This window comes from Mytilus edulis, chromosome 9 (assembly GCF_963676685.1).
Source record: "Mytilus edulis chromosome 9, xbMytEdul2.2, whole genome shotgun sequence".
Taxonomy (NCBI): domain Eukaryota; kingdom Metazoa; phylum Mollusca; class Bivalvia; order Mytilida; family Mytilidae; genus Mytilus; species Mytilus edulis.
In genome coordinates, this window is record NC_092352.1 from 72084916 (window position 1) to 72100878 (window position 15963).

Sequence of the window (15963 nt, forward strand, 5' to 3'; positions counted from 1 at the left end):
CCGGTAATGATACACTATGGTAAAGTGTTCATCTATATCCTAATAATTCTCGTATGTATGGGAAATAATAATTTCATGCTGGGCTTGCTTTTTATAAGAATTAATTTTACAATTCAAAGGAAGTTTATAGCATTTGTTTAAGTAACTGTTTTCTTTAGGTGACATGTTTATGGCCTTATTAACACTTTAGATAGTCTTTAATCTGTTGATTACTCTATCTCAGGTTAATTATTGTGATCACTACGATTTACAGTGGTCAACAATATAAAGGTTTACTTTTAAGTTTCCGTCAATCCAGACAATTTTAAATATCTTCATTTATAATGGCTTCAATTTTTCAATATATTTATTGTAGAAAACAAAAATCCACGAATTAAAAAAAAAAAACACGAACATATAAATTTTGCTCAAACCACGAAAATTGATACCCACGAATTATAGTACTTTCACAGTATTTGATTCTTACCATGCTTAATACAGCGGTCATGAGTATATCTGTGACAGTTATTACAACCACTGTAGTTCTGTAAATGCCAGTAGATACGGTGTCATGGATAAATGGATGACAGTTGGTACCTCAATGATTGATTCAATCGCGACAGATGATAGACACCCATACTAGTTGATACGACTGTAACTATGTATTATTGTTTACACAAGAAATATCACACGGTGTCCATACGTATTCGCATGGTTCCTGATATGATAGTTACACTGTATGCGTGTGGAGTTTTATTCCGCGGTGTTGACAAGAAATATCATTGATATGTTCCGAATTATGAATTGACTTCGAATATTTTGAATACTAAGGTTTTTCTACCTCAGGAATAGATTACCCTAGCTGTACGTATTAGGAATTTTGGTCCTCAATTTTGTACTTTTTTTAATCTTTTTAACCTTTTCTTTATTACACTAGTCCTTTTTGGGTCCTTTATAGCTTGCTGTTCGTTGTGAGCGAGGACTCCGTGTTGAAGACCGAACCTTGAATTATAATGGTTTACTTTTATAAATTATGACTTGGATGGTGAGTTGTCTCACTGGCACTCATACCACATCTTTCTATATTATATACATGTTGTATGATATAACATCAATAATATTTATGGATGACACTCTGATTATGATTTTAAGTCTCTCAAGGTAATGATATGTCTAAGAGGACATTATCCTAAATCCTATGATTGGTATTCACTTACATACTGAGTGATACTAATAAGAAGGGTATCTTTGACTCAATTCATCTCTTAAAACGATAACAATCATGTCTACGGGAGTTCGATTGTATATTTTCTAGGAATACATCAGACCAAAATAGACGTCATGATATCGCAAAGGGTGCTGTGCATTGATTACGTTTAACGCGTTTAACGCCAACAAACAAACAATTCCAATGTTTGATTATTGCCAATGTGCCTGCATACACATATACTTTTCGGCAACCAATTTCTACTTCATTTGTTATTGCATTGAGACATATTTATGTCATTTTCGTATCTAGCTGATGACAACATATGTGAGGGTTTTTAGTAATCTTCTTAACCTGTTACTGAATACATATTTAAAACAGAAAAAAATACGTGAAAAAAACATAGTTTCAAAATATTTTGCATTCGATATGGATTTAAAAATTGAAAAAAAATACACGGAAATATATACTCAATGTGTTTTTTTTTAATTTAACATCCGCTCTTAAAGTTCGTGAAGACTTAAGGCTACCGAGCAAAACAACAATTATTCAAGTACTAAAGGTAACTATTTGTAGAAAAACTTTAAATTTACAATTTAACAATCAGCACACTAAACGCACTAATTTGTATAGACTAACATTTGTATATTTTTTGCTCACAAAGAATAGTAAGATTTTATTATGCTTTTCTATGTCAAACAATTTCTTTTTAAGTTTCCAATTTATAAAAATCGATGGCGTTTGTGTTGCTTTACGGAAGTTAATAACATAAATTTCTCAGATACGTTTGGTCTGAATGGAAACTTTTAATTCAATGCCTGAGTAGAGATAGTTCCATGCTCTTTTCAATTCTAAGACAAAGCATTTGTGACTATACGTGACCTTTTCGTTTTTTAATATCTTAAGGTACTTAATTAAAAAGAAAATTGAGAGGGAATTATCCACTTAGAAAGCAATAATATTCAGTTGAAACCTAATAAAAAAACGTCTTAAGTTTGTGTTTTCTGTGTTAAATTATAGTGTATATTTTCTATAGGAATTTTCCTCTAAATAGTTCATAAGATATGTACTACTAAATGTAGTAGTCATCTGAATACTTTTTTTGTACTTCACATGTTAATTGTGTTTACCTCTTGCATGATCCTTCAATTTCATTGTTTTCGTTTAAACTGCATGTATACTTTAATTGTATGTTATATTTTCAAGTATTAAATCACCAAAAAATGTGTGTTTTGTTTGTTTTTGTAAGAAAACACGCTATGGTTCTGTCAAAGAAACGTTTAAGGTAATAGAAGTATGGAAAAGAATTGTTCTATTTCCCCTGTCGGATTGCATCATAATGTAATAACTTTTTTTTATTCATAAATGTATTCAATTTTTTTTAATATAGAAATAAAACTGAAAATGGAAATGGGAAATATGTCAAAGAGACATTATAACAACAGCTGAAGGCCACCAATGGGTCTTCAATACAGCGAGAAAATCTCGCACTTGGAGGCGTACTTCAGATGTATAGATTCCTACACTGCAACAAGTATGTTTCGATATTTCTCCACTCGAGACAGGTAAATCTTATTATTTCAAGCGCAAGGCTTGCCGAGCTTTTTATATCATTTAAATTTAACTTTGAGAGTACAGTAATAACGTTATACACGAGTTATAGTATAAGAATCTGTTTCTGTAATGATTTTTCCCTTCTTTTAAAAGTTTTTCAGAAAGTTGTGTTCTTTATATGCGACATCATAATCGCTTTTTTCATGCAGTCAAAATATGAAATTTGAGAAGAAATCAAGAAACGTAGACGTCATAATCAATTTTCAACTAATCATTTGCCGAGACCAATATTTCACTAGTGAAGAGAAATAGTTTTCTCAAACCGCCCAAGAAACGTAAAAAAGCACAAAAATTAGAGAAATACAATTGTACCATGATAAACTTACGAATTTCCCTCTATGAACAGGAACATGAGTATTCAGATTTGATAGACTTACTTTTCTACATTGGTTAGAGGTATAGGGGGAGGGTTGAGATATCACAAACATGTTTAACCCCGCCGCATTTTTGCGCCTGTCCCAAGTCAGGATGGCCTTTGTTAGTCTTGTATTATTTTAATTTTAGTTTCTTGTGTACAATTTGGAAATTAGTATGTCGTTCATTATCACTGGACTAGTATATATTTGTTTAGGGGCCAGCTGAGGGACGCCGCCGGGTGCGGGAATTTCTCGCTACATTGAAGACCTATTGGTGACCCTCTGCTGTTGTTTTTTTATTTGGTCGGGTTGTTGTCTCTTTGACACATTCCCCATTTCCATTCTCAATTTTATTATTAGATTGTTAAATTACCTAAAGTTATCCAGATTTCACCGACAGTTATCAAAGTGTCATCATGTTGTAAAATATACACGGATCTTGAAAATTTCTCATACGAAATTAACATTCCTTGTTTTATTCTTACTGTGCCATTTTTTATTTTAATATAATTGTTATCTGAGGAAATGACAAATAGCTGAAAGTTGTTATGTACATAAGTTTTTCTCGTTAAAAACATGTTATTACATATTATCTTTTTTTATTGTGGTCATATAGAGAATCCATGATCCACAACTTTTAATAAAAAGAAGATGTGGTATGATTGCCAATGAGTCAACTCTCTACAAGAGACTTTTGTAGTTTCCTCTTAGAATATCATGATTTCAGGTGTGTGTTTATATAAATCAAAACGTTTTTAATTGCAATCTGTGACGTTTCCATTAACCATGGGAAACCATATATAATTTTAAAACCTAGACAATGCAGGTCCTCACAATTCGATACAAAACAAAACTATCACACAAATCAAAACAACAGGAGTAAACAAAGACTCATAAAACCAAAGGACATTTACATCAACAGTTATAAATAATATAAGAAACAACACGAACTCCACTAAAAACCGGGAGTGAAATCAGGTGCTCCGGAAGGGTAAGCATTTCCTGCACCGTATACGGCACCCGTCGTGTTATTTCTTTGTTCAGTTCGGTAGTGATGGAAGGTAATTATGACTGAGGAAGAATATCAGATATGATTTCTGACACTCTTTTGTCATAATGACCAATCAGCTCATGACGGCGACCGTAAAATTTCTTGAGTGATGATCTTAATTTGATTGATTCATAGCCCTGTCTTAGCAACTTTTGAGAAATGAGTATTCCTCGTTAAAAAAAATCAACGTCCTTTGAGCTAGCTCTAGAGTAACGTATCAATTGAGACACATATACTTCATATGCTGTCGCCGCTGGGATGTTGCTACGCAGAAATGGAAAATTGACTAAAGGAAATTATAATCATCGCGTTTGTCATAAATTTTGGTATTTAACCTACCAGAAGTAGTCATTTTGAGAAAAAGTTCTAAATATGAAGCAGATTTCTCTGTGTCGGTAGTATCTTTAATTTCAAGTTCAGTTGAATATAAATGACACATATTACCGATGTTTTTTATTATGTTTTCAGTTTTAGTTTTGGCATTGTCAGTTTATTCTCGAGTTATGAGTTTGACTGTCCCTTTAGTATCTTTCGCTTTCTCTCATGTATAATGTAATCCAATAAAAATGTTTGAATTCAAAATATATACATAATGTACAGAAAACAAATAGTTATCACATTTGTGTTTCGCCCCATATCTCTGAAATGTGGTTTTCATACCTGTGTCGTACTAACAGTATATTTAAAAAAAGAATTAATCAGATGCTGCCTTGATGAGAAAATCATTTATATTTGAAAACATAAAAAAGTCAAACTATAACAATTTTTAGAATCACATACACAAGTAGCAATTGGCATGGAATATCACCAGTAGATAAAACTGATAACTGAAATGGGGAAGGTACATTTGTATCAAAGGGGCAACAATTAGACCAAAGGGCAGAAAACACCAAAAGTAGACCGTTACTTTTCTATCCCAAATTCATGTATTTGGTTTTGATGTTATATTTGTTTTTCTTTTCGGATTTTGTCTAATGCTTAGTCTGTTTCTGTGTTACATTTTAATGTTGTGTCGTTGTTCTCTTCTTATATTTAATGCGTTTCCCTCAGTTTTAGTTTGTTACCCCGATTTTGTTTTTTTCCATTGATTTGCGAGTTTTGAACAACGGTATACTACTGTTGCCTTATTTATAGGCAATATTTGCATTGTATGACCACGGTTATGTTACCTCAATCCTGTCTTTTTATCCTTGTATGGGACATCATCAAATCAAACTGCTACTAGTAAATGAAAACTAAATATTTTAGATAATGAAAGAAGTAAATAAAATCAAACTAATGGATTTAATCTGGTGACATGGACATGGATGAAATTATGCCGGCTTTAAAATATCGACATCACTTGTTGAGAGATTTTTTCACATTGTTGATTGTACTGAATTAAAAAAAAACAACAACAAAAAACACAATTTATTGACTATTCTTTTTTATAAGATGTTATTTCTTCTTTATCGATTGTCAGCGAATTTCAATATAATCTGGAACATTTGGTTGAAGGGTAGAATAATCATTTGTCTCTCCAACAAGGTCCAGATTTAACGTATGATAGTCTGTATTGACATTTTCTAGCACATTTTCATATTCATTATCAGAGTTGCCAATAGCTGCAGGTTCCGTGACTACAACTTTAATTCTGTGTCTACAATTTAAACTTTTTATTTGATGTATAGAGTCATAAAAAATATAAAAGAAAAAACTGCAACTTCAAAAGTTCGCTTCCAATATTTTAAACAGATGTTTTATATTTTCAATTGTTTATTATTCATCCTTTCATAAATTGTCACCACGAGTTGGTTGACTATTATTAAATATCCCTTTTACACATGTTACAGATGGCGACGGATATGTTTCAATCACGTTCTTTTCTCCAATAACATATACCTAATTAACTTATCAGCGGGAGTGTATACGTACTACATTAGCAACACCACGGGCTCCATGGTTGTAACAGGGTCTGCTCACCCACCCATATCAATTGAGATCCTCCGAGTTTTCTTGGGATTTGTGTTGTTTGATCTTTAGTTTTCTATGTTGTGTTTTGTGTCCTGTTCCTTGTTTGTTGGTCGTTTTTCCTTTTATCCATGACGTTGTCAGTTTTTATTCCGGTTTAATGTTTTTGAATGTCTCGTATGCATCTTTCGCCTCTCTTTTTATTCATTTTAAAAGTTTATATTGATCAATGTATACAATGCTTCATGCTGTTTATAACTGGTTCATCTAGTTTCAGATTTTGAAAGTACGTACATTCAAACTGTATTAAAATCTAATTTGAAATTAGAAATTATCCTTGGAACAGATTAAGTGGTCATGCATTTCAATAAGTTAGCAAGTTTAACATGAAGTTCAAATACGTGCACTTTTCTTTGTCGCAAGATAAGTTATATTGAACTGCATAGTATATTTGTGTATGTTATTACAAACTTTTAACTTACATGTATATTCCAAGAACATTCGGTAATCGAATTATTCAAACTTGCAAGTGATTAATCGTCATCATTTTTGTTAACCTTATTTTGACAAAATTTAACCAAGTTAGCTGCTACAAGCGAATTATTATTTCATTATAACACTTTTATTAATGATTAATGTAAAAAAAAAAATCTTTCCATTGGTTTTTTTTTATATCTCGAACATTTTGTAGCCATTGCCCTTTATCTGGTTCAATTGAATTATATTGCCACATCGTAAAATGTAATTAACTGAAGTAAAAAAAAACTCAACATAATGATGTAAAGTGCACGTTTTTCTATATTTGCAACGAAAAAAACATTGAAATACAAATGTATCTAACTAGTGTAATTTTTTTTTAATCTACATTTATCATCGCCTTTTTAAAAAAAACTAAGTTAGATGCATAACCAAAATGAACTATTAACAAACAATACAACTGAACAAAACAGCCAACTTATTTTTAAAACATTGAAAGCAACAACGGCGTTCTTACCTTCTGATATACACAACTATAACTATCACTGATATCGGCAATATTGTCAGTGCCACTGCTGTTCCAGCATACATACTATCTGAATGAGATAGAAAGTATTCTCTATGTCGTTGATTTATCATATACATTGAATAGCTATATCTGTAGGTATTTAACAATAAAAAAGATGAAGGGGTTTTCTTTCAAATTTATAATTGGATCAATATGATACAAATATATTGAATCGACACAACTACCAGAATTAATGTATATTCAATACGCTACGTCTCAGATGGTTTGTTTATATAGTTTGCAGTTTCAAAACAGACACACTGGACGTCAAGCCACCACAAAATGAATTAATCAATCAACCAAAACCGAAAATCGTCGAATTAAAATAGAAAAAAGACGAATTTGGGAAATTTGATTAAATTAAGTTGCCAAAACGTGTAAATGAGATGTCATTAGTTCAAATATATATAATGTACTTACATACTGTTATAGATATAATCGTATGGATCCGATTGTACTCGTCTCTTATAATCATAATAAGAAGATATATATGGATATATATTGATGTATACCTTTTGAATCCTCTGTTGTCTGCTCTGTATTTTTTGAGACATTATCTGTACTTTCAAATAAAGATGTATATCTAGAAATTCTTTTACCACAGATGCGATAATTATAGAATGAATCAGTAAAATGTAAGTTGTACTCGTCTCTTATGATCACAATAAGACGATAGTTCTGTTATCTATGATTCAAATATATTGAATTGACACAACTATCAGAATTAATTTATAGGTGTAATACCACCAAATCATGGTACGTCACATCCGGTTGTATACGAAAGTAGGTCTAAAAAAATATTCCCATGAATTTGACAGTTGTAGGTAATTAATCCTACATTTTCAGTAAAACTATTTCTGTGTCATAAACATATGTCTTGGGTATTTCAAAACACCATTATTTTTTATTTGGGATTTCTATAGAAAATTTTGTAATCTTGAGGTTACATGGTGACTAAACCTTGCATACAGATAAATTAAGGGGAGACATTTGATTGGTTAACTTCCAATGATGCTTATTTTCTTATATGCAATGAAATGTTATGTGAATTTTTTTCTATTGTACTGGCCTTGCGGTCATAAAACTTTCGAGCACGATTTTTGTACTCAGACTCAAGAATCAACCAATCAAAATACTGGATTTTGTGTTTCGAGCATGATTTTTGTGCTCCGAGCACTGAGTAAAGTTTTATGACTTCAACCCCTGGACAGGATAAAACTTTACTCATGCCAAGTATTTCTTTATTTGAAACAAAGATAAATTCTGCACATTTTTTTGAAAAGTGCAAATTTAACAAAGACTAATAGAGGAAAATCAATGGTGGTTTTACACCTATATTTAAAATACCTTTTGAATCCTCTGTTGTCTGCTCTGTGTTTTTTGAGATATTATCTCTACCTACAAATAAAGATTTATATCTAGAATTGTTTTTACCACAGATGCGACAATGGAAGTTGAACTCGTTTCTTATAATCATAATAAGAAGATGGTTATGTTTATTTATAAATCATTCAGGCGAAGACATGAATTATATCCGGATTAATGAAGGTCTGTGTACTAACAAAATTAACCATATTAAATGTTTATTCTAATGTTAACGTGGCCGGGATAAGGTACCGGTATTTGATGTTTCTATTAAAAAATGTAAATACGTTAATAAAACTTAATTTTAAGAAGAAGAAAAAAGAAGAATTTTGAAATATTTCACCAAGATATCTTTTTGCCTTTGAAATATCCAATAGATATCATAAACACAATACAATTGAAATGTATTAGTGTAAAATTCAAATCGCAAACAGTATGATGTTAATGCTTCTGGTAAAATTCCCAAGTGAATGGCTTTCATGCGCGTTCGTTCATAAGGGATCCCCTACAGTACAATAGCGGTAATATTTGTTGCTCATATAGTCTTACCAATGATGGTGACGAAAACGTCAGTTATCCTTGTTCTATCAATATACTCATTATCCCATTTATGCCAATTTGTGTTGATGTCTGTAGTATTAGAACTATTTGATGCTGCATTCGATGTTCAGATATCATACATCAATTGAAAAATAAAAGAATATATACGAGAAATTATTTTTACTATAAATATAATCAGACTGGGTGCATTGATATCGTCATGGTATGCATCGATCAGCTACAAATTTTTAAAAGTTATATTTTTTCTGGATATGGAGAAACAAACTGTGTTATGAACATTATTTATCATGTTTTGCTGGATATGGAGAAACAAACTGTGTTATGAACATTATTTATCATGTTTTGTTTTAATGGTCCCTCTAGAGCAGACCTAATTTGAAATAAAAACAAAATACTTTTGACTTTCGCAAAAATGTTGCCTATGCTAATATAGAAAAAGCAACAGTTTATATCTGGGCGACATCTTGTTTACGATTTTATCTTATTACTTGAAACTGGAAATTGATCATACTCGCATGACACAAGGTATGTTTTCCGACAGAGCACAGTTACATTCAATTCAATGAAGGCACATACATACGAGTATGACATACCAATTATAACAATTCAAATGCGTTTATAGTGGGCAAGTGATTCCATCAAAAACGATAGTGATATATAATATCAACTCTTATTGTATAACCACAAACACACGAAAATGGGACTATTGCATGTTGCGAGATCGCAAGTAGTTGTATTCTTACCCGAATTCAATGAGTCAGCTGTGTTTACACGTCTATCCTCAGGAGAACATCGGAACGGTATAATGTTGTTACAAGGTATTGGTCTTACAGCAGGTGGGTATCCAATCTTCTGTGATGCGGATAAACATCTCTGATATCTAAGGCTTTTCATAGTATCTGATGTAGAAATAACAGGATAATATATTTGCATGTAGTCATCATTGATTGATACATACGGACAATATCTTAAAGAAAGCTATATTTATATAACCGATACTTATTTGTTTAAAATTATATAACTAGAATTGAAAAAAAGTGTTTCCCTGAATGGAAATTTTTTATTTGGAAAAAGATATTTTTACATAAAACCTTGGCAAATACAGTAAACTTTCTAAGCATTCTCTCAGCATTCGCAAATAATTTTATGGTAAATCAATTTTGAAATACCCCTTTAAAAATTTGTCTTGTCAATTTTATTTTTGGAATAGTCATTAAATGTTTTGATGTTTTAATTCTACTAGTGTTGTGTCAATTTATTTCAGTATATGTGTCGTTTGATTTCTTTCGCGTACTACTGCGTTAATAATACGTTGCTTAAATCGAATATTTTCGATATAAACAATTATTGATAATGAGGATATGTTTTAACAAAACAATAGAAAGCTAGTGGCACTTCTTTCTAAATCAGATTAAACACGATTAAAGTGATATATTCTCTATACCTTTCAGCGCATCAATGTCGGTGGTGTTATCAACCCATCTTTGCGTAGAAAATCTGCGAATATTTGTCCAAAATGTTTTTTCTTCAATAGTAAAATTTTTAAGACTTGGGTCATCTTTTACAGAGTAATAGTCAATCATTTTACATTTTTGCTGTGCCTCTGCAAATGTATAGTTTCTGTCGTCTATCACACTGAATTCTGAAAAGAAAAATATCATCTTTTTTAAAAGCCTCAAATTACAGTACAATTATAAAATTTCAGAATCTCCTCTTATTTAGGGAAATGGCGTTTGTTGAAATCCAAAGGTTTGCGATATAGAACGTCAAACAAGAATTCAAAATGTTAAAGAAGGCATAAGTTCATTTGTTAAAAATATATATCAGTAAACTTAAAGTTTTTTACTCTGAATCAGTAAAAATAAGTGTTTAATTTGAAGTAGAAATATGATCATCTCTGAACTTAAGGATGAATTTGAAACGTGGATCCTTTTTCCAGTATCGAATTTATAAATATATAACAAGGTCACTTCGGAATGATGTCATAAACTTGATTATTTTGTAGGTTCAGGGCCACGATGTAAACACATTAAAAATCTTTACACCAACTATCTGTGTGATTTATAGGTGACCTGTTAACATAAAAGATGTATAATTCTGTCGAACATATGCTGGTAAGGACAGTAAAAAATTTCAAAATTCAGCCCATTGACCAATCTTAAGAAAAAAGGAAAATCACAAACATACTAAACTCCGAGGAAAATATAAAACGGAAAGTCCCTAATCAAATTGCTAAATCCAAAGTTCAAACACATTACACGAATGGATAACAACTGTCATATTCATAACTTGATACAGACATGTTCTTATGTAGGAAATGGTGAATTTAACCTGGTTTTAAAACTAGCTAAACCTCTTACTTGTATGACAGTCGCATCAAATTTCCATAAATTGACAACGATGCGTGAACAAATAAACAGACATAATAGATAACTATACTTAAGCAAACAACAATCAATCAACTTTAATTTGGTATCCTTATCCTCTTTTGTTAAAAACACCATATATATCAAAAGTATCCATACTTTCTTAAACATTATGGGATTTATTCGTCAATGTGCAAACAATCGATACAGAAAAGCAAAGTTATTTATTGTCGGTAATGTAAACAAAGTTGAGAAGTAGTGTCACATGGACTAGTAGCAGTACAATTTCGCTCAAGATATTTTACCGTTTAGGATTTAGATTTAACATAGCTTCTGTGTAGGCAACACTATTTACTCTGTGAAATATCGTTACAAATGTGAAATATTCACATAGTGAACGCATCTGTTCTGAATGTTTGTTCAACAATGTATATCTTGCAGCAACAATCTCTTTGTAGTATCTTAGCAAGAATAACATCACGACATACTGGAGTTATATTTAATAACCAGAATAGCTTAATTATAACAGAAACTTTAGCATACCTTTTTCTGATGTTTGACATACGACGAAGTACTTATTGTCACATTGCTCAGCTTTGAGAAATATTTTATTCGCCTTTGCGTTAAATTTTATAATGGAACATAGGAATCTTTGATCATTGAAATGTCTTGGTTTCTGTAAATCTGAAAGTTTAAAAAATATCATTGATATAGGTTGTGTTGAAGTAAAATTGAGAAAGGAAATGGTGAATATGTCAAAGCGACAACCACCCGACCATAGAGCAAACAACAGCCGAAGGCAACCAATGGGTCTTCAATGTAGCGAGAATTCCCGCACCCGTAGGTGTCCTTCAGCTGGCCCCTAAAATATGCATAATAGTACAGTGATAATGGACGTCATACTAAACTCCGAATTATACACAAGAAACTAAAATTTAAAATCATACAAGACTAACAAAGGCCAGAGGCTCCTGACTTGGGACAGGCGCAAAATTGCGGCGGGGTTAAACATGTTTATGAGATCTCAACCCTCCCCCTATACCTCTAGCCAATGTAGAAAAGTAAAAGAATAACAATACGCACATTAAAATTCAGTTCAAGAGAAGTCCGAGTCTGATATCAAAAGATGTAACAAAAGAAAATAAATAAAATGACAATAATACATAAATAACAACAGACTACTAGCAGTTAACTGACATGCCAGCTCCAGGCATGTATTACTTATTTTCACTTGGGTAGTTTGAAAACAAAGTACACAAATAGTTTTTGTTTGTTGTACATGTTGTAAGGTTGTGTTTCTTTTTTGGCAGATTACATTAATCTTTTCTTTCAATTTTTAAACAAGTGAAATGATATTTAAACATATACTGATACTTAGCTTTCAATTAATAAGCATTTTTATTGTACTTCATATTGTAGTGCGATGTTATACAAGTGGGAAATTTAGCTAGCAATAAAACTAGGATTGAACCATAATGATCTACATAAGGAAATGTCTGTACCAAACATAAGACACTGACAGTTTTTTTTTATGTGTTTGAACTTTCGATTTTAGTATTTGATAAGGTACTTTCCGTTATAAGTGTTACATGGATTTTGGAATTTTTGTTATTTCACTTTTTCAATAGTGCATTGCTTTTAGCATAAAAGACTTGGAGTTGTCAATTTATAATCATCTTTTTAACTTTTTGATTTAAAATGTTTTGAAAACGTTAGTGACCGGTTGGGTCGTTTTTGGTTTGTTCACACATTGTCGGCAGTTTGGTTGAATTTTGTGCGACTTTCAAACAAGTTAGAGGTTTATCTAGCTATAAAATTCCACCATGTTCTACTCAAGAAAAAGCCTATACCAAACTCACGAATAGAACAGTTGTTGTCCATTCGTTCGATGTGTTTGAACTTTTGATTTTGTCATTTGAGTAGGGAGTGTCCGTTTTATATTTTCCTCGGAGTTTAGTATTTTTGTGATTTTGCTTTTTTTATATGCAGTACGCCGTGTGATTGACAAATTTAAATGTTTTAAATTCGCTGCTCCTCTGCTCAGTATAAATCTATACAGGATATTCCCAATAAAAATTTGTATTATACTAATAAGATTTGTTTTATTCTATTTGCTACTTGCAATATTGCGCAGAAACTTGTTATATTGAGAAAATAGGGTTAGCAACATCTTAATAATGTGCCATTGCTGTGTGATACAAACGCTCTCAATTAATATGATTATAAGCATAATTTACCTTTCTTTATTTTTGTAGATTTATAGACTTGAAAGTATTTTTTAGTTTTTCCAGATCTGCAATTTTGTGGATCAGTCGTTTGTAGACTATTTCTTGAGTTAAGGCATCGGCAATGCTCATCCTACAAAATCTGCATTTTTATCATTTTGTTGTAATAAATAAGTCATTAGAATTTATCTTTAATTGACAAAAGGTGATGGTTTAAATACCATAACAAATTGTACTCTGTGTTCAAGGTCTTGCAAATAAGTGGAGATGGAGACAAATGATATTTTACGATTTACATTTGGTTTGAGTTTATCAACTGTATTCAGGATTTTGTATCTAGACTTTAAATACATGAGTTATTTACATTGTATAGAACAACATTTACTTCTTACCGGGCAACACTAACACAAATATATACTTGGGAACAGTTCATGCCCAGAAGGGTTTTAACTGTTCCTTCTTAAGCCAAGACATCGGTAATATTTATAAAATCATTCCCAATTTGTCATTTGAAAACACACATGACTTTGTTTCATCTTTTTTTTTTATTCGATATTATTGAATAAATATTGTGATAGAACTAGTCGATATAAAAACATGCTGATTACCTCTAATGCGAAATAATTGTATGCTTGACAGTCGAAACGACATTCTGCCGGAGAACTCTTTGGATGAAGCTCAGAAACGTCATTTAATTTCTTGATTTTGAAGAAACAACCTATAATTCAAGAACTTTTTTAATGCATAGACGTTTCAAAAAAACAAATATACAACGTACTATATACTTGTATTGATGTGTTCCCGTCCGTCTAATTTAAAGGAGTAGGTTCAGTAAGATTCCTTTTTGGCCCCAAAATATGGTAGTTTTACAAAATTGTTTAAATGTAACTTTTTAGTTATTTTTTGGAAGGTATTATGCCCTTGCTACATAAATATGGGCTTATTTTGGCATTACAATGCACATTTATCGGGTCCTTGCATCATTAAGTCAGGCTAAATTACTGAAATCTTCACAATTTCAGCATTTTAGTTAATTTTTAGACGGTTTCCGTCGTAAATGAAAGTAGACGCAATCGTGTTCATTCTTGATATTGGAATGTAAGTTGTGTTTTATGATAATACATAACATATATAAAGGTCAAAGATGAACACGGATGCGGCCACTTTCATTTTTGACAAAAACCATATGAAAAGTGACAGTTTTTGGCATATTTGATAGATTTTTCATATTTAAGCTTGAATCAGAGCGTTTGTAATGAGTGAATCAGTTAAAATCTTTCACAAAAAAAAATTGAATCCATTGAAATAGACATTTAAGTGTTTAAAAAGTGTCCAAAATCTTTCGTCAGATGAACTTGAAATTTGAGGCCAAAACCGGCCCTTACCGGACCCACTTCTTTGAATTTATTGTTTGTAAATACTGTGTTATTAAGGGTATATTTGGTAAAGATCATAAGAGAATCCTCTACTCTCATTATTCATTGAACATGTTAAAATATATTTCAGATGATCACAGAATGAGTAATAGTACATCGGGATACAATTTATGCATTGTGTTAAAGTTGGAACATAAGAACAATAATACATGATAACGATATTGGTATATCTAATGATTTTGATATTAAATACCTAGATACGACACCCACGGAGTTGTTAAATGATAGCCTCCTATCCATGATGTATCGTATGAAACATTCTCTGTTAGAATCTCCTGTTGATCTGCAAGAATGCATCTGGAGGCGCTCTCGATCCATGTAAGGTAATCTACAATATAAATGTTAAAAAAACCTGTTTAAAAACATCCATTCTAGTTCTCAATTTTGTATGATTAACAGTAATTTCAAAAAAAGGAAGTGGTTCTCAATGATCTGATTTACAAAATGCAGCATTAGAATACACTGAAAATGATGCTGAACTATACGCATACCTCCAGAAATCAAACAAGCAGCCAAAAACGAATAATTGATGAAGACTAACACTATATTTCCCACCATTTTGATATCTGTATTTATAAATGATCAATTTGAATGCGGAAACAATAATTTGAATTTTATACGTTTAAATTGATTTGCATTCATACAATAGACATATAATTCTTAGCGAAATGAAAAATACTCTACTGATAAAACATTGTAAGCATGTGCAAGTTCTAGCTATATGGAGCATGTGTTGTTTATTTTTTGTGTGTTTTTGTTTGTATTCTTTTGTTATTTTATAGTGTTTTTTTGCGGTGAACATATGATA

The 15963-nt window shown here is 31.2% G+C and overlaps 1 protein-coding gene across 1 annotated transcript; it reads right to left on the bottom strand.

The window, feature by feature from the left end:
* Positions 1-5630: 5630 nt before the first annotated feature.
* On the bottom strand, positions 5631-15714 carry LOC139488976 (uncharacterized). Its single transcript, XM_071274973.1, has 11 exons — positions 15647-15714; positions 15349-15483; positions 14328-14437; positions 13732-13852; positions 12038-12178; positions 10573-10770; positions 9872-10027; positions 9117-9221; positions 8550-8600; positions 7152-7230; positions 5631-5846 (listed from the first exon to the last, which is right to left on the bottom strand). Exons 1-11 carry the CDS (start codon positions 15711-15713, stop codon positions 5666-5668), a joined length of 1344 nt encoding a protein of 447 aa, XP_071131074.1. The 5' UTR covers position 15714; the 3' UTR covers positions 5631-5665.
* Between the last annotated feature and the right edge of the window lie 249 nt (positions 15715-15963).

Bases quoted from the DNA above. Each gene is read 5' to 3' on its own strand.
- LOC139488976 (XM_071274973.1), bottom strand. From the start codon at position 15,713: ATGGTGGGAAATATAGTGTTAGTCTTCATCAATTATTCGTTTTTGGCT. The intron at 13,853-14,327 runs GTAATCAGCATG...CAGATTTTGTAG, and splicing joins ACAATTATTTCGCATTAGAG to GATGAGCATTGCCGATGCCT. The intron at 7,231-8,549 runs GTATTTTAAATA...TATCTCATTCAG, and splicing joins GACAACAGAGGATTCAAAAG to ATAGTATGTATGCTGGAACA.